The 18561-nt window shown below is 42.0% G+C and overlaps 1 protein-coding gene and 1 pseudogene across 1 annotated transcript; one reads left to right on the top strand and one right to left on the bottom strand.

Moving 5' to 3' along the window:
• B3GAT3P1 (beta-1,3-glucuronyltransferase 3 pseudogene 1) lies at nt 191–1188 on the bottom strand (annotated as a pseudogene).
• TRIM59 (tripartite motif containing 59) lies at nt 3215–15815 on the top strand. The gene is given in 6 exon segments (XM_054681224.2): nt 3215–3747; nt 3980–4160; nt 4837–4906; nt 8414–8506; nt 14485–15550; nt 15553–15815. Coding segments are annotated over 6 exon segments (1608 nt in total). The 5' UTR covers nt 3215–3695; the 3' UTR covers nt 15699–15815.
• Nucleotides 15816–18561: the final 2746 nt, after the last annotated feature.

The following is an 18561-nucleotide window of genomic DNA, read 5'->3' as shown; positions in this document are numbered from 1 at the left end:
TGGGCAGTGCCACATGGCAGGCTGGGGGAGAGGTGAAGCAGCAGGACCATGCCCTGGGTCTGGAGGGGCAGAGGGGCCACTTCTGGCTTCAAGCGGTCAGGACTTGGAAAACCACATACTGGGCAGGCCTGGGGCCCAGTCCCACAAGGTCCGTGCCTGAAAAGAGGTGGTAGTTGGGGTGGGGCCGCCATCACACCTCAATTGCTGGGTCTGAGCCCTGGCCCTGCCGCTGCAGCTGCTCCTCCTGCTTCATCTTGGGCTTCGCTGTCCGTGTATGTCACACCAGTATCCGAGTGCAGTTGGCAGCCCATGGCTCCAGGTCCTTGGGATCCACAAGGTGGCTTAGAAGACTGCTCTCCAGGTGGCTCCGGGGAGCAGTGGAATCAAACTGGGCATTGGGCTTAGCTAACAGCAAGGGCAGGGCCACAGCAAATCCGGCCATACCCACAGGGAAGGGCCTGTTGGGCTCCCATGCTGTGTGGAAGCCCACTACCCGGCTGTCCTGTACCTGAGGGCCCTTGACTCGCAGGCCACCCACCAGCCCCACAGGCCACACTGAGACACCACGGGTCCAGCGCATCTCCTCAAACAGCTCCCAGCTGTAGGTGTTGCCACTGTCAGCAAAGTACACGACTCCTTGGGTCCCTGGTGGTGATGGGTCCTTCTCCCCACCCACAGCACTCCCTCTGCCCCGGAGCCAGTCCAGGGCCTTGTTCCGCTGCTCGACACCATGGGGATGAACCCAGCCAGGCTTGCCCTCCCGAAGCCACTGGGCTTTGGGCGTGAGGACCACCAGGTGTGTGAAGAGGAGGCCAGAGGCAGCCAGCAGCCCTGAGACCAGCGGGGTGGGACCCTCAGCATCCTCCACCAGCAGTCAATGCAGCCGGGACACCAGGCTCAGTGTCTGGGACAGCCGTACCAACTCTGCCTTCTGTACCAGCCTGGCATAGGTGGGGGTAACAACATAGATAGTAGGCAGGGCCTCGGGTTCAGGGGGCTGGGCAGGGGCAGGGGGTGGCCGTCGGAGTTCCGCTTGCAGCTGGGAAATCCTCAGATCCTTCTGCCGTAGCTGCTCAGCTGCTGCCCGCAGGGGAGGAAGGCAGTCACATGGCTGGCCAGCGCGTAGAGGAGGCCGGCGATCGACACCAGGAAGTAGGCGAGAAACACGTTCTTCACCTTCAGCTTCATGGCCACGCCGCTGCCGCCCGCGCCCCAGCACGCGGGGTCTCTCAAATATTATTTTTCTCCATGGGCTCAGGCTTTTTGGGAAACAACAGCCAGTAAGTCTAGTGTGAGGTTCTTCTGTTTTCTTGCTACATACATTACCGTTTTGAGGTAAGAAAGCACAGAGGGGAAAACAGGTGAAAAACATTATAGCTCAGAAACATTTTCAGCCATATTAATTCAATTCCAGAAGCAATTACACTTTTTTTAAATACAATAATAGAAATATAGTACATTTACTGCTATGGAAAAATAATTCATAATACGTTGGGGTTTTTTGTTTGTTTTTGAGACAGGGTCTCACTCAGCTGCCCAGGCTGGAGTGCAGTGGTGTGATCCTAACTCACTGTGGCCCTGATTTCCTGGGCTCAAGCAATCTTCCTGCCTCAGTCTTCCAAGTAGCTGGGACTACAGGTGTGAGCCACCACTCCGGCTAATTATTTTATTTTTTGTAGAGATGGGTTCTCACTTTGTGGCCCAGACTGCTCTCAAATTCCCGGGCTCAAGCAGTTCTTCCACTTTGGCCTCCCAAAGTGCTGGAATTACACACATGAGCCACCACGCCTGTCCCACATGTTGTTTTGACAGGAAGTTACAAAGATGTCTATCAGGATGACTCCAATGTTTAATAGAAAATGTACATAAAGTCAAAACGAATATTTACCACCATGAAACAGTAGCTACCACTACAATTCACACTTCATAAGCAACCTTTTAAGGAGCTGAATTGGTGAAGCTATCTGAGATTGACTAAGGCCTAATATTGCCTTACTTTCTGCTTTATATCTTTAATATTTTCTGTAATTTACTGAATAAAAGCCTAGGACCTGGATGTACTGCAATGTGCAGTATATAGAGCTCATAGCTTTTTTTTTTTTTTTCTGGAATGCAGTGGTGCCATTTTGCCTCACTGCAACCTCCGCCTCCCGGGTTCAAGCGATTCTCCTGCCCCAGCCTCCCGACTAGCTGGAATGACAGGTGCCTGCCACCACGCCCGGCTAATTTTTGTATTTTTAGTAGAGACGGGGTTTCACCACGTTGGCCAGGCTGGTCTCGAACTCCTGACCTCAGGTGATCCACCTGCCTTGGCCTCCAGAAAGTGCTGGGATTACAGGCCTGGGCCACTGCACCTGGCCTAGAGCCCATATCTTTATTTAGCACATTAGTATACAAAATAAGTATAGTTATTGGAACTATATAATTCAAACTCAAAGCTGTTGGAACTTTATTCCGAGCCTTGGGAGGAATGTGGCTACAGCCTGAGTCAAGTAGCAGGCATCTGCAACGTCTGCCTTTTGTTTCTATAAATAATTAAAATAGGAGGACCAAACCATACCAGAGATACAACCCCCTGAGATCACTACCCCCCCTCATGGAGTAACAAAGTACTTTTTCTTGGAATGTAGTAATCTGTAACCTATCAAATAGCTGTAAGTATGCACTGGTCTCTTAGGGGAAATGAAATCCTGTTAAAATTTGTCTCTGGCCACCTAGGCGAAACCCTAACTTCTTCACTTTGGAATGCTAACCCCATTTGGAGCTGGTGTCTCCTGGGTGGCTACCCTCAAGCCTTACGCTGGAATAAACTCTATCCTTAATCATATTTCCAGAACCTCACTATTTAAGGTTGACAGGAGAGGGAAGCGGTGATGTCTTGAGATAAAGCTGAATAAAGTTTCTCAAGAAAAAAAGGGAAAGGAACCTCTAAGCTGTACGTTGTTTTCTAACTCTAGGGAGTTAGAGGTGAAGTAGGAACTTGAAGTTGGAAGTGTTGAGCTGGACAGCCCTCATCTCTAGGCAATACTTTCATAAAGTGGAAAAACGGGAGAAGAGGACGAAGGCTAGGGAGAGACGCAGGGATCCACCCAACCCAGTCCTCAGTTTCCCACTCGCTCTCGGAGTTGAGTACAAAGAGCGCTCCAAAGCCCCTTCTCCTGTGCTCAGCCCAGTGCTCCGGTGGGTCAGGTCTCCGGAATGCGTAAACAAAAGCAAACAGCTGAGCGGCGGAGGGCGCAGGCGACAGATGTGGGTGTTCCCTGAGAATGTGTGGCGACTTCCCGGAGCAGCGGGTCTGTGAGGCAACGACGGAAGACACTGCGCTCCACAGCATAGCAGCAGGCCCCGCCCCGTGTGGCGCCAAGTAAAAGATAATTCCCCAGAAGCTGTCGGCCACCGGCGCTTCGCCTCGTCCCGCGCCAGGCCCCGCCTCTCCCCCAGACCACCGGTGCCATCCAGATTCCCCAGGCGGGACCCCAGCTCACGAGGCCCACTGGCCGAAGCTCCCCACAGGATAGAGAGCCGCTCCTGCGAGACCAAGCTTCCGAGAGGCGGCCTGCGCCTAGCACGCAGGCGCGGAAAGCTGGGCGCCAGCCTTAAACTGACTCCCGCCACCTGCCTCGGGCCGCGCCGTCCGCCGTTTACTTTCGAACGAGCCCAGCAATAGTTCCCATTGGCCGATGCCTTGCAGTTGAATGTTGCCTGCAGACTGCGCCTGCGCCGCGAGGCTCCGCGAGGCCCCGCCCGGTCTGGGCACCTGAAGCCCTTCGGGGCGGAGGAGGGCGGAGGAGGGCGGAGGAGGGCGGAGGAGGGCGGAGGAGGGCGGGGACTCGGGGGGGGCTCTCAGCATCCGCCTGGAGCTCGTGGCGCTGTGTTTCTGTGCTGTGGAGTTGCCTGGTCAGCTTCCTTCCCGCGGTGAGTCTAAGGACCTTTACGGATGCGGAGAAGGTGGTTCTGAGTCCTTTTTCTTTTCCTGTAGCACAGTCTGGTGTGCCCAGTGTGTTGGGCGGGGAGTCCTGGGGGCGTGACGATGGAGGGAGTGGCTTGGGACCTGCACTCATTCTCTCTTGTCCCATACTGGAGTTTGGGGAGCCACTTTCCCGTCCCTCCACTGTGGAGCTGCGTTCCTGTGAGGGAGGAGGCCCTCTGTCGTGGCGAGGGTGAGCTGAGCGGACGCCGCCGAGTCAGTCAGCCCCACGGGGTTGGGGACGGGCGGGTGCCGAGGCGGAGGCGCGTTAGGAGGGAGGCCTGGGAGAGTGGAGCTTTGAGAAGGGGAAGGGAAGAGTACTGCCATTTTGAGCCCCTTTGTGGGAGGTGCTCGCAGGACTTAAGTGAGGTAGGTGCAGTTACCCATTTTACAGATGTGAAGCCTCACTTTTGAGAGGTATTTGGTAATACTGACCCAGGTCCCACAGCATTGAAATGGCAGAACAGAGAGATGAGCAAACTATACTAAATCAGTTATAATTTAGAGCTTGCAAGGTATTTTACTCCCATGGATGCTTTTGTCTTGCAGTTAATTTTAAGCACTCTAAAATGACCGTGAATGTTTTTTCTGCCATCACCATTGTTGGGTAATATTGTCGAGAGCTCATAAGCTACTTGACGTTGTCAAAAGAGGTCCTTTGTGACAGTCTGTTTGGTCAGAGTTAGGATTTTCAAGGAACAAGCGATACCTCTACTGCAGCTCCAGCAACTGTGTTGGTGTTTGTGGCTTTTCTGAAAACACAATGAAGCATCGTGAAGATAAATATCAAAGGCAGTGAACTAACAACCATTTTTATGACATGAGACAATAAATTGAAAACATTAAAGATAACATTATTTTAATTTTAGAATAAGAATAAAAGATTCTGGAGGAGTTGGAGAAGAGTGTATTCAGCCCCTAAACCACGAGATCAACAAAGTAGGTAATCTGGGAGATTAAATAAATATGAAAAACAATTAAGTTTTTACAGAGTGTATGATTTAAACTACAAAGTGAAATTTAGAAGTCTTTGAAAAAACATTGTGTTGGCGGTGTATAAAACTCCCAACCATTTTATCGAAGGAGCGGAGCATAAAGTGAAAAATAACCAACTCCCTTCTCTGATCTATACCTTAAAAGTAGTCACTTAACTCTTTTGTACATCCTTCTAGAAATTTTACAAGAATGTGTACATCTCAAAACACATGCAAAGTTGTTATTTTATACATGCAGATCTGCAGAACTACACAAAACTGCAAATTAAGTTACCTGGATACTTTTTCACTATGCATTCATATATTGGTCTTTTTAAATGAGTAAGTAGCTATTTAATCTGGCAAGGTGAAATTTTGATTTTAGGTGATGTTAGTTTTGACATTGCCTTTCACTAAACACGTTGATGAATATTTCCCACCAGATATATTTTTACTTTGAAAAGTACAACAAAAGCAATTAAAGCCTTAATTTCTCAAGTCAATTCCTGGTTAAATTGAATTAATAGTCTTTTTTTGTTTTGTTTCTAGTTTTTATTTTTATTTTTTAGTTTAGGGAAACAGGTTGATATCAAAATGAAAGAAAATAGTACAGATGGACAAAGAGAGTTAAAATCAGCTGACCATAGGATTTTTTTAATTTGAAAAAGTTAAGGTGATCTCTCATTATTTTTGTATATTTATATGTGACAGAATTATTTTTAAAAATCTTGTTTCTCAGACTTTCTGCGACAATGTTAAAAAAAATCTTATATATGTTTATAAATGGTGCAGTTGTAGTTATTTCTTAAGTAAGTCTTGACTTGCATGAAATGTATTTCTTCTTTATCAGTTAGGGCCACAAAGATGTGAGCCCCAGTTTGGGTGGTGGCACCACTTGAATTTTCCCATACTTAAAGCTGACTCACTAGAAGTCTTGGGGCAAGTCATCGAATTCTATAATGTAGTAAATATATTTTCCTTTCAGAGGTTGTGAAATGTAATGAACGTTTTACAACTGTTCATGTTTAGAGTTGAAAGGCAGCAAAGCATTAGAGAATTAAAACTTAAAAACTGGTTTACACAGGAGAATGGGTAATGATATTTTCGGTGCTATTTAATCATCTATTATACTGTCTATTACCTAATATGCCAGTTAGACATCAGGGAGGCTCACTAGTGAATTGGCCCTCTGGAGAAAGACTTAATAAAAAGTTTGGAAATTCAGAAATATATTTGTTTTGACACTTAAACACACTAGACATTAGTGAAATAATTTGTAAGTAGAGTGATTTAGCCTCAGGTTTCTTTCTGAGAAGATTCATTTTTTTATATTAATATTTCTCGGTTTTAAAAGAGAAGCAGGAAATCTTAAACTATTGGTTTTTACATGAGCTTAGTACTCACTAGAGGAAAATACATTTTACATGGATTATTTTACTTTTTTGCTTTTTAAAAACATACAGTAGTATAAATTGATTCAAATTCATTTAGCAAAAGAAAGACTGGATAATAGGCAAGACGCTTGAAAATTTTTTAAAGTTTTTTTTTTATTGTGTAAAATATGCTAAACATAAAATTTACCATTTTAATCTTTTTAAGTATGCAGTTTGGTGGTATTAAATACATTCAAATTGTTTTGTAATTATCACCATCAACTATCTCCGTTAACTTTTTCATCTTCCCAAACTGAAACTGTGTACCCATTAAACCAGCAGTCCTCAACCTTTTTGGCACCAGGGACTGGTCTTGTGGAAGGCAATTTTTCTGTGGATGGATGGGGGTGGGTGGTGCATGGTTTTGGGATAAAACTGTTCTACCGCACATCATCAGGCATTAGTTAGATTCTCACAGTGAGCCACAACCTAGATCCCTCGCGTGCGCAGTTCACAGTAGGGTTCACGCTCTTATGAGAATCTAATGCTGACACTGATCTGGCAGGAGGCGGAGCTCAGGTGGGCTTGAGGCAGAGTTCTGGTGGGCTTGAGGCGGAGCTCAGGTGGGCTTGCCCGCCGCCATGGTGGGGGCGCAGGGTGGGTAGGAAGGGTTGGGGACCCCTGCATTAAACGATAACTCTACATCTTCCCTGCTCTCAAGCCCTGGCAACTACCATTCTACTTTCTGTCTTTGAGGACTGCTTATTGGTTTTGATATTATATATATTATATGCTTTTTTCACATATAATGTGAATGTAAATTTTTTTTCCATTGAACTAATTGACTGAATTATATTAATAGATTTTTCGTTATTGAATTAACTTTGTATTTCTGGAAAGAACCTTACTTAGTCACGGTACAGTGTATTTTTTAATGTACTCCTGTGTTTGTTTTTGCTAACATTGTATTTAGAATTTTACATCAGTGTCCATTTTTGAAATTAGTCCATTTTTAGTTTGTATTGTCTCAGGTTTTGGAATCATGTTATACTGTCTTCAAAATATTTAGCAAACTTTTCATATTTGTATTCTGGAACAGTTGAGTAGGGCCTAGTCCACACTCAAGGGAGAGGAGATTTCAAGAGTATCCAGAAAGTGTAGGTCATTGGGGGCCATTTTAGAGGCTACCTATCACAGATAGCTAATGGCTTATTTATTTACTTAAAGAACCAACTCTTAGACTGGTCATGGTGGCTCACAGCTGTAATCTCAGCACTTTGGGAGGCTGAGGGGGGAAGGATGTCTTGAGGCTAGGGGTTTGAGACCAGCCTGGGCAACATAGTGAGACCCTATCTCTACAAAGCATAAAAACATTAGGCATGTGTGTTAACATGCACCTATCAGCTACTTGGGAGGCTGAGCTGGGAGGATTGTTTGAGCCTGGGAAGTTGAGGCTGCAGTGAGCCATGGTCACACCACTGCATTCCAGCCCTGGTGACAGAGCAAGACTCAGTCTCAAAAAGAGCCATCTCTTGGGTTTATCAGTTCTAGCAATTTTTTTTTTTTTTTTTTTTGACAGAGTCTTGCTCTGTCACCCAGACTGGAGTGCAATGGCATGATCTCAGCTCACTGCAACGTCCGCCTCCCAGGTTTAAGCGATTCTCCTGCCTCAGCCTCCCGAGTAGCTGGGATTATAGGCGTCTGTCACCCTGCCCAGCTAATTTTTGTATTTTTAGTAGAGATGGGGTTTTGTCATGTTGGCCAGGCTGGTCTTGAACTCCTGACTTCAGGTGGTCCGCCTGTCTCGGCCTCCCAAGGTGCTGGGATTACAGGTGTGAGCCACAGTGCCCAGCCAGTTCTAGCAATTTAAGTTTTCTAGTTCATTATCATCTTCCATTTATCTTTATTCTTTTTTTTTTTTTTTGAGACAAAGTGTGGCTCTGTAGTCTAGGCTGGAATGCAGTGGAACGACCATGGCTCATGGCTCATTGCCGCCTGGACCTCCCAGGCTCAAGCAATCCTCCCTCCTCAGCCTCCTGAGTAGCTGGGACTAACAGGCATGCGCCACCATACTTAGCTAAGTTTTTTATTTTTTGTAGAGATGGCGTTTCACTGTGTTGCCAGGGCTGGTCTCGAATTGCTGGGCTCAAGTGATCCTCCCACCTTGGCCTTCCACAGTGCTGGGATTACAGGTATGAGCCATTACACCAGGCCAATTTTTATTCTTTTTTTCCCACTTTTCCTCTTTTTTTTTTTAAGTTGAATTATTTTATATTCCTTTTGGTTTGGTAAGTAAAGTGTATGGTGTCAGCTCTGCCCATGTAATTTTTTTTTAGCTCTGTAGATTTTACTGAAGAGTATTTCTGTTGTTTCACATGAATAAATTATGTCGTGGCTGTGTACAGAATTCTCAGCTCATATCCCTTTCCTTCTAGACTTTGTGGACATTGCTACATTGTGTTCTAGCATTCCTTGTTGCTGGTGATGTTCTGGTTATTTCCTGCTGTGTAACAAACATCTGAAAGCTTGGCTGGCCAGATATTCAAGATGTCTTTTTCACTCATATGTCTGGAAACTCCTTGCCCTTCTATTTGGCCTGTCTCTTCAGCAAAGTAGCCTGGACTTCTTACATAGCAGTTTGTGGCTCCGAGGCAGCAACCTGCCAAACTAGTTAAGGGCTATACCTAGAACTCAACACATCACTTATACTGTATCCTATTGGTCAGAACAGTCACATGGCCCACACATATTCTAATGGGGGAGAATAGATTTCATCTCCATGTGCAGGGAGTAGCAGCAAAGTCACATTATAGGACAGCTCATGTGGGAGATAATTATTGTGGCCATTCCAATTTTGGAAATTCCAGTCTCCCAGAGGAGGACTCTGAGACCTTTGGTTTAGTTTTCCTTTTTTCATCCTTCTTTTCTGTGTGGATACTTGTAGAATTGTCCTTATTTCTTTAAAATTGTATTATATTTTTAATTGCTTAATAGTTAAAAGCGAAACCATGATTTATAATGAAAAACAGATTCTTGCCCTCTAGAAGCCATCACTTTTATCTGCTTTAACATTTCTTTTGGTATTTTCTTTTATATTTCTAGATATTTATTTTTTGTGGGTTATTTTTTAAGTATGTATTGACTTTCTTATAAGGAAAAATTAAGATTTAGTTCTTAAACTGTTTCCTTCCCTTATTTTCCCCCTCAATATAATTTTGTTACTCTTTGGTAAAATCAGTATTTGATATTTACAATATTATGACTGTTACAGTGACAGCTGAGCCATATACTATAATATTAATATTTCCTCTCTTTTCATGATTCTATCATGTTTTTTCCCTAAATTTAGTTACCTCTCAATATGTTTCATATACATGAAGCATTTCTGTCAGTTCCATTTATTTACTTAAAGATCTGTCTTCTGCATGCCTGAAATCACAGCACTTTGGGAGGTCGAGGCAGGCGGATCATGAGGTCAGGAGATTGAGACCAACCTGGCTATCATGGTGAAACCCCATCTCTACTAAAAATTCCAAAAAATTAGCTGGGCGTGGTGGTGGGCGCCTGTAGTCCTAGCTGCTCGGGAAGCTGAGGCAGGAGAATGGCATGAACTCAGGAGGCGGAGCTTGCAGTGAGCTGAGATAGCACCACTGCACTCCAGCCTGGGCGACAGAGCGAGACTCTGTTTCAAAAAAAAAAAAAAGATTGTCTTTTGGATCTTTCTTCCTCTTCTAGAGTGACTCTTCCCTAGGCTTTCACAGTTGTCCTGGACTTTATTTTGCCATTATGCTGGCGAACATTCTTGCTTTTCTTTTCTCCCTGCAGTAGCTTCTTTAGAAAGAGTTGGAAGAAGGTTGTTCATTTTTGAGATCTTATATTGTCCAACTGTCTTTATATCAAAATGGATTGCTTTTTTTTCTAGGTATAGAATTTTAATTTCCATTTCAGAAGCCATTTTTTTTCCCCTGAGAATATCAAAGGCATTACTCCATTGTCTTATTGTTTCCAGTGTTACTGATGTTTTTACTGTTTGGAAACTTACATACAGCATAGCTAAATCCAAGATGTTCATCCTAGAAAATATACATAGGTTAATTTTTTGTTCTTTTTCTTCCTTTCAGAAGCCTAGACTGGTTGTGGAAAATTTCTGCTGCATAAAATTTCATATTGGTTTCTGAAAGAACTAGCCTGTAAGCATGGTAGCCACCTGTATCTTTTTTTTTTTTTTCTAAAAAAGACAGGGTCTTGCTCTGTTGCCTAGGCTGGAGTGCAGTGGCACAGTCGTGGCTCACTGCAGCCTCAACTTCTTGGGCTCAAGTGATCCTCCTGCCTCAGCTTCCCGCGTAGCTGGGATTATAGGCGTGTATCACTGTGCCCGACTAATGTTTAATTTTTTGTAGAGATGGGGTCTCTTGGTGTTGCCCAGGTTGGTCTTGAACTCCTGGCTTCAAGTGATCTTCCCACCTTGGCCTCCCGAAGTGCTGGAATTACAGGCGTGAGCCACTGCACCTGGCCCACCTATATAGTTTACTTCTCAGGCAGCAACCAGAGTCAGAAAGTTCCTGACCTTACAAAGTTATTTTTCAGTTCTAGTTTCTCTTGAATTTGTTGCCTAAAATTAGTTTTTAATCAATAAATCAGTGAGAAAAGGGTAGTCTGAGAATAGATTTTGACTTCTGTGAACTTCAAGTTATCCACAAATTTTTGTCTAAAAAGTATTATTAAAAATTTTACATATGATAGCAGTAACTTTGAGACCAACCACGATTTTTGCTTCCTTTTTTTTTTTTTTTTTTCCTTTTTTTGAGACAGAGTCTTGCTCTGTTGCCCAGGCTGGAGTGCAGTTGCGCCATTTCGTGCCTCAGCTTCCCGAGTAGCTGGGATTATAGGGATTACAGGTGTGCGCCACCATGCCTGGCTAATTTTTGTATTTTCAGTAGATACAGGGTTTCACCATGTTGGCCAGGCTGGTCTCAAACTCCTTGCCTCAAGTGATCCACCTGCTTTGGCCTGCTTCCATTTTATATAAGCTTAGGATATGCTTTACAATGTCGTGAATATTCTCATTCTAAAGAAAGTTGAGCTTTTGGGCCCCTAAGTGCATTCTCAGAGTTGTTCCCTAGTTTTCTGCAAGCATAGAATAGGGGTTTGGAGAGAAAAGTTAGATTCTGTTTTAGGACTAGTTTTGCTACTTAAACAATTGAATAGCTCCAGTAATATTAAATCTAGATTAAATGTACGTCGACTGCTCAAATTTTATTTCCTACAAAGTGTTATTCTGTTTATTCCTTCAATGTGAATTCTGACATCACTGAAATACTCTGAAAAACACATTTGTTTTTCTTGGGTGGTTTCTGTATGACTTCATAGCTTTCTGTAGGTGTAGGGTAAAGTTGTAAAGTCTTGCCAACATGCACTCACTTGAATTTATCTGCAGTGAATGTCATCTTCTTTACTGTTGCTCAATTACTTTAATTTGCTGGAATGCTCTACAGTTCAAGCTTAGTCTCTGTGTGACACACTTTGGTTCGTTTGGGATCTGAATATTGTCAGTCTGAATGGAGTGTTTTTTTTTCCTTTTTTCTTTTTCTTTTTTTTTTTTTTGAGATGGAGTCTCACTCTGTTGCCCAGGCTGGCGTGCAGTGGTGTGAACTCGGCTCACTGCAAGCTCTGCCTCCCGGGTTCACGCCATTCTCCTGCCTTAGCCTCCCAAGTGGCTGGGACTACAGGCGCCCACCACTACACCTGGCTAATTCTCTTGTATTTTTAGTAGAGACAGGGTTTCACCCTGTTAGGCAGGATGGTCTCAATCACCTGACCTCATGATTCACCCACCTCGGCCTCCCAAAGTGCGGAGATTACAGGCGTGAGCCCCCGCACCTGGCCTGAATGGAGTATTTTCTGATAGATTTTCATTTTACACCTTTTCCTAAGCAGAGATTTTGCTATTAAAAAAACAAAAAACAAAAAACCCCAAAACAAAAATCTGTATTAACACAGGTCTCTGAAAAGGCATTTGTTCATTGAACCAGTAACAAGTGAATGCCTGCTGTGTTAAAATTTGTGCCTAAATTGCAGGAATATAACCATTGTTTAGACACAATTCCTGCCCTTATAGGAGGCCTACATTCTAATGTATACAGAAAAGTTACAAAATTCTTAAATAAAATCTTGTTAAAGTGCTATGAAGTAAAAATGCAGTGTTTAATGAGAATAACAGGGGACCTAATCTGGGGAAAAGGCAGGCTCGAGTTGAGCCTTGAAGGAAGAGTAAGAGTTTGACAGATCGTAAAGATAAGGAGCCAAGTTTGCATTTTATTAAAAATGCAGTTAGTTACTTTTAGTTGCTGTTTTCACAGATTTTTAATCTTAAAAGTTAGTTTTATAGCATGTGATTTGGTAACCTTTATATTTTACGTGAATGGCACTTGGGTGTTTATTTTTTTTTGAGACGGAGTTTCGCTCTTGTTGCCCAGATGAGTGCGGTGGTGTAATCTTGGCTCACTGCAACCTCCACCTCCTGAGTTCAAGCAATTCTCCTGTCTCAGCCTCCCAAGTAGCTGGGATTACACGCATTTGACACCACACTGGGCTAATTTTGTATTTTTAGTAGAGATGGAGTTTCTCCATGTTGGTCAGGCTGGTCTCAAACTCCCAACCTCAGGTGATCCGCCCGCCTCAGCCTCCCAAAGTGCTGGGATTACATGCGTGAACCACTGCGCCTGGCCATGGCACTTGGGTTTTTAAGTTTTGCCTAAGGTACTGTCAACAGTGGTATAACTTGATTTTTCTCTATCAAGGGGTAAGCTAGTCTTTAGAATTGTGGCTTATGCATTGAGGGTAGGTATAAAGGAAAGGAGTAGGAGGTGGTAGGGTGCAAAATGGTCAGGCTTCTGTTACTGGAAATACCAGTAGTAGCTTGCCAAGAGGTCAAGTTACTTGTGTCAGAGATGGTCTCAACTATTGCTGCATTTCTTTTTCTGTCTCAGAGAAATACGGATCGAGAGACTTTCATGAAGGAAAGATGACTAATGGTCTTCTTTTTGTTCTTTACCATTTAGTGCTCTAGTTTTTCACTTAAAAATTAAGGCAGTAATTCACAGTTACTATAGTCAACTCTTACCTTTCAAACTGATTTTTATTATAAGAATTCAACATTTTTCTGCCTTCTAAATCTGCAAGTTAAAATTATTGCTTTAGAGAATTATACTATGCTGATCCTGGGGTTTAAGCGTTCTTGTATTCTAATTTGAGAAGCTAAAAAATTTATGGTAGTAACAGTTACTGTGGAGAAATTTGATAACTTGCTTTAGAAACCATTATTGAGCCAACTGGGACATGTTTCCTCCTTTTGTGTTAAAGAATATACTTTTGCTAAGCCTAACTTGTTGTAATAGAAATAGTCTTGTCTACTCATTATGTGTGCTTGGTTTTGATTTTATCATCTTAAATGTTAAAATGTTGCACAAAATAGTTGTAATCACTAAGTAGACTTTAACAGAACACTTTGAATTTTAGTCTTTATTATGTAGTGTATTAGTCTGTTTTCATGCTGCTGATAAAGACATACCTGAGACTGGGTAATTTATAAGGAAAAAGAGGTTTAATGGACTCACAGTTCCACGTGGCTGGGGAGACCTCACAATCATGGCAGAAGGTGAAAGGCACGTCTCACATGGCGGCAGACAAGAAAAGAGAACGAGTGAAGTAAAAGGGGTTTCCTTTTACAAAACCATCAGATCTCGTGATACTACAAGAACAGTATGGGGGAACTGCCCCCATGACTAAAGTTATCTACTGCTGAGTCCCTCCCACATGTGGGAATTATGGGAGCTACAATTCAAGATGAGATTTGGGTGGAGACACAGCCAAACCATATCACATAGCAACAAATTTAAATAACTTAAATTTGAAGCATTTTACTACAAATTAATGATAATTGCTTTGTTTGGGATGATTTTGGTCCCTAAGGAATAAACTCTTAATTGTGATCAATTATTCACTATATATACTAGGAAATGAATTACTCAGAAAACTTCATTTTAAAAATACCTTGTTCTCTTTTAAATGATAAGCAGTATGGTAACAATTTGGAGGTTAATGCCTAGAATGTTAAATAATATGTACAGGTGTCTCTATGTAAACTTAAAATACATTTTTCTCTTGACAGGAAATGCACAATTTTGAGGAAGAGTTAACTTGTCCCATATGTTATAGTATTTTTGAAGATCCTCGTGTACTGCCATGCTCTCATACATTTTGTAGAAATTGTTTGGAAAACATTCTTCAGGCATCTGGTAACTTTTATATATGGAGACCTTTACGAATTCCACTCAAGTGCCCTAATTGCAGAAGTATTACTGAAATTACTCCAACTGGCATTGAATCTTTACCTGTTAATTTTGCACTAAGGGCTATTATTGAAAAGTACCAGCAAGAAGACCATCCAGATATTGTTACCTGCCCTGAACATTACAGGCAACCATTAAATGTTTACTGTCTATTAGATAAAAAATTAGTTTGTGGTCATTGCCTTACCATAGGTCAACATCATGGTCATCCTATAGATGACCTTCAAAGTGCCTATTTGAAAGAAAAGGACACTCCTCAAAAACTGCTTGAACAGTTGACTGACACACACTGGACAGATCTTACTCATCTTATTGAAAAGCTGAAAGAACAAAAATCTCATTCTGAGAAAATGATCCAAGGCGATAAGGAAGCTGTTCTCCAGTATTTTAAGGAGCTTAATGATACATTAGAACAGAAAAAAAAAAGTTTCCTGACGGCTCTCTGTGATGTTGGCAATCTAATTAATCAAGAATATACTCCACAAATTGAAAGAATGAAGGAAATACGAGAGCAGCAGCTTGAATTAATGGCACTGACAATATCTTTACAAGAAGAGTCTCCACTTAAATTTCTTGAAAAAGTTGATGATGTACGCCAGCATGTACAGATCTTGAAACAAAGACCACTTCCTGAGGTTCAACCCGTTGAAATTTATCCTCAAGTAAGCAAACTATTGAAAGAAGAATGGAGCAGAACAGAAATTGGACAAATTAAGAACGTTCTCATTCCCAAAATGAAAATTTCTCCAAAAAGGATGTCATGTTCCTGGCCTGATAAGGATGAAAAGGAAATTGAATTTTTAAAAATTTTAAACATTGTTGTAGTTACATTAATTTCAGTAATACTGATGTCGATACTCTTTTTCAACCAACACATCATAACTTTTTAAATGAAATCACTTTAATATGGTTTTCTGAAGCCTCTCTATCTGTTTACCAAAGTTTATCTAACAGTCTGCATAAGGTAAAGAATATACTGTGTCACATTTTCTATTTGTTGAAGGAATTTGTGTGGAAAATAGTTACCCATTGAAAACGTCAACCTGAATTGCTTAAATGGGCTTATTCTGTACATTGCTAAACGAAAAATGGGGTAGCATGGATAAAGAGCAAACTAAGCTTTATTAGCGCTGCAACTAATATAAACAAATGTTTATATTTGTTGCTTCTTTTGGTTAGCAATGATATGTCAAAGTTATATCTGAAATATTCAAATCTTTGGGAAACAGAATCTAGTAACAATTTGAAAAGTAATACACTCCCATTTTTATTGGCTTTATGAAGGTTGACATAATGTTGCTGTGACATTTAAACATTCTTGTATCAATATTGTCTTTTACCATTATTATATACTGCAGTTAATTGGCTTTACAGTTCTTTATATATATAGCAAAATCCTGAAAGAACATATACCTTTATTTTGATGTGGCTTGAAGCTTTTGAATGGGTGAATAAGGATGATAGAAAGGTTTCAAAATCAAGCAACAAAGTCTTAAAGTGATACGGCATGGCTTAAAGATCTTTTGATCAAACATACCTGTGTTTTAGATAGATTTAAGAGCCCTAAATGTTTATCACCATTCACTCCAAATAAAACTATTGCTTTTGGATAACTGTTAGAATAAAGTGGCTTTTTAAAAGAAATTTTTGAGACTGGGTCTCACCTTGTTGCCCAGGCTGGAGTGTAGTTGTCTGGTCATGACTCACTGCAGTTTCGACCACCCAGGCTCAATCGATCCTCTCGCCTCTGCCTCTGGAGTAGCTGGGACAAGGCACACACCCCCATGCCTGGCTAATTAAAAAAATTGTTTTTTGTAGAAACGAGGTTTTGCCATATTGCCCAGGTTGGTCTCAAACTTCTGGGCTCAAGAGATCTGCCCACCTTGGCCTCCCAAAGTGCTGGGATTACAGACGTTAGCCACACTGTGCCTGGGGGCCAGCATTTTCTAATACTTGTCATATTCTGTAGTTTGTGCAAATTTAAGATTGTATTTTTTTTCTGCTCGTCAGTCAAATCAGTTCTTGGATTAAAAACTCATTCTTACTAGAACAGAATCATGTTGGTAACTTGGTCTGCAACAGGTTTTGATGGCATCGTGGACTTTATTCATCTTAACTCATTTAAATTTTCTACCACATTCCCTTAAGCTAATGCAAAAGTACCAACAACTTAATCTTTTTTTTTTTTCTGAGACGGAGTCTCGCTCTGTCGCCCAGGCTGGAGTGCAGTGGCGTGATCTCGGCTCATTGCAAGCTCCACCTCCCGGGTTCACACCATTCTCCTGCCTCAGCCTCCTGAGTAGCTGGGACTACAGGCACCTGCCACCACGCCCAGCTAATTTTCTGTATTTTTAGTAGAGACGGGGTTTCACTGTGTTAGCCAGGATGGTCTCTATCTCCTGACCTCATGATCCACTCGCCTCAGCCTCCCAAGATGCTGGGATTACAGGCGTGAGCCGCCACGCCTGGCCCAACAACTTAATCTTTTATTAGCTTTGCTTACGAGGGCCAATTAAATCAAAGCCCTTTAGTTCCCTTTAACAGGGACTGGAGTTATGATGCATGTGTTACGACTTTTGGCCCACTGTCCATGCAACTCTTAAGTGCAGGTTGATTTGCTTTCCAGAAATCCCAAAGGGGCTGCTCTTGGATCACCGAAGAGCCTTACCTATATCAAAAAGACATTCTGGGTCAGATTAGACTATGCTCCTGGCCCTACAGATTGCACATAAACTATCATAAATACAGCTTTTTCAGGGAACTAGTTCTAAAACTCTTACCTGCTGAGAATAAGTCAACACTAAGATGACTGTATTATATCAATTTATTATTAGAATCAGACTTATACCTAGCACAATTAACTATTGTGTGGGCAAAGAACATTTAAAGGGCATAGTAGAGGTAAGGAGAGACACATACTCAGCTATTTAGAGATAAAAATACTAAGTTGCACTGATTACTTAAAATACTAGTCACACCATGAAAGTGCCCTGTAGTTTCAAAAACACGTAAGCAATGAAATGTTAGCCATTATGTGTTAAACTACTTAATCTCATTTCTGTGATGTGAATATTTTTAACCCCCTTTTTGTAGATGAGGGAACTGACAAGTGACTTGTCCAAGGCCATATAGCTGTGAGAAAACCCATGCATTCTCTTTTCAGAGTTCATGCTATCACTCAACTTTAAAGTAGGCCAAGATTAATGTTGGTAAGGGTTTGTAATCTGTAAGAATGCTAAAAACCTAAGTATATATATCATTTTAGATTTGACATTTTGTATCTTGCCAGTTTTTAGGAAAACTTTTCATTTTGTTAAGTATGCATGAATATAGTTGAGTATATGAGTAACTGGTTCTTATGCTGCTGTTTTGTATTTTTACCAGCAGGAAGATTGCAAAAGTTAACATATGTAAATCTTGAAATATTTCTAAGTTTTATGTATAACAAAATATGTATTTTAATAAACTCCTTTTGATATTTTATTTGCACTGTCTTAATGAGACTTCCAAACTCAGGAGTGGTAGCGATGGGATTTTCACATGGGTTCTGGGTACTTCTAATTCTTTGAAACTTAGTACTGCAGGCTGGGTGCAGTGGCTCATGCCTATAGTCCAGCACTTTGGGAGGCTGAGGCAGGCAGATCACTTGAGGCCAGGAGTTTGAGACCAGCTTGGCCAACATGGCAAAACCCTGTCTACCAAAAACACAAAAATTAGCTGGGCACTGTGGTGTGCACCTGTAGTCCCAGCTACTCATGTGGCTGAGGCACTTGAATCGCTTGAACCCGTGAGGCGGGGTTGCAGTGAGCCAAGATCTTGCCACAGCACTCCACCCTGGGTGATGCAGTGAGACTTTCAAAAAAAAAAAAAAAAATCTGAGCTCTACTGCATTGGTT

Source organism: Pan troglodytes, chromosome 2 (assembly GCF_028858775.2).
Source record: "Pan troglodytes isolate AG18354 chromosome 2, NHGRI_mPanTro3-v2.0_pri, whole genome shotgun sequence".
NCBI lineage: Eukaryota > Metazoa > Chordata > Mammalia > Primates > Hominidae > Pan > Pan troglodytes.
The sequence above is the reverse complement of the archived record's forward strand: the minus strand, read 5'-3'. Positions and strand labels throughout refer to the sequence as shown.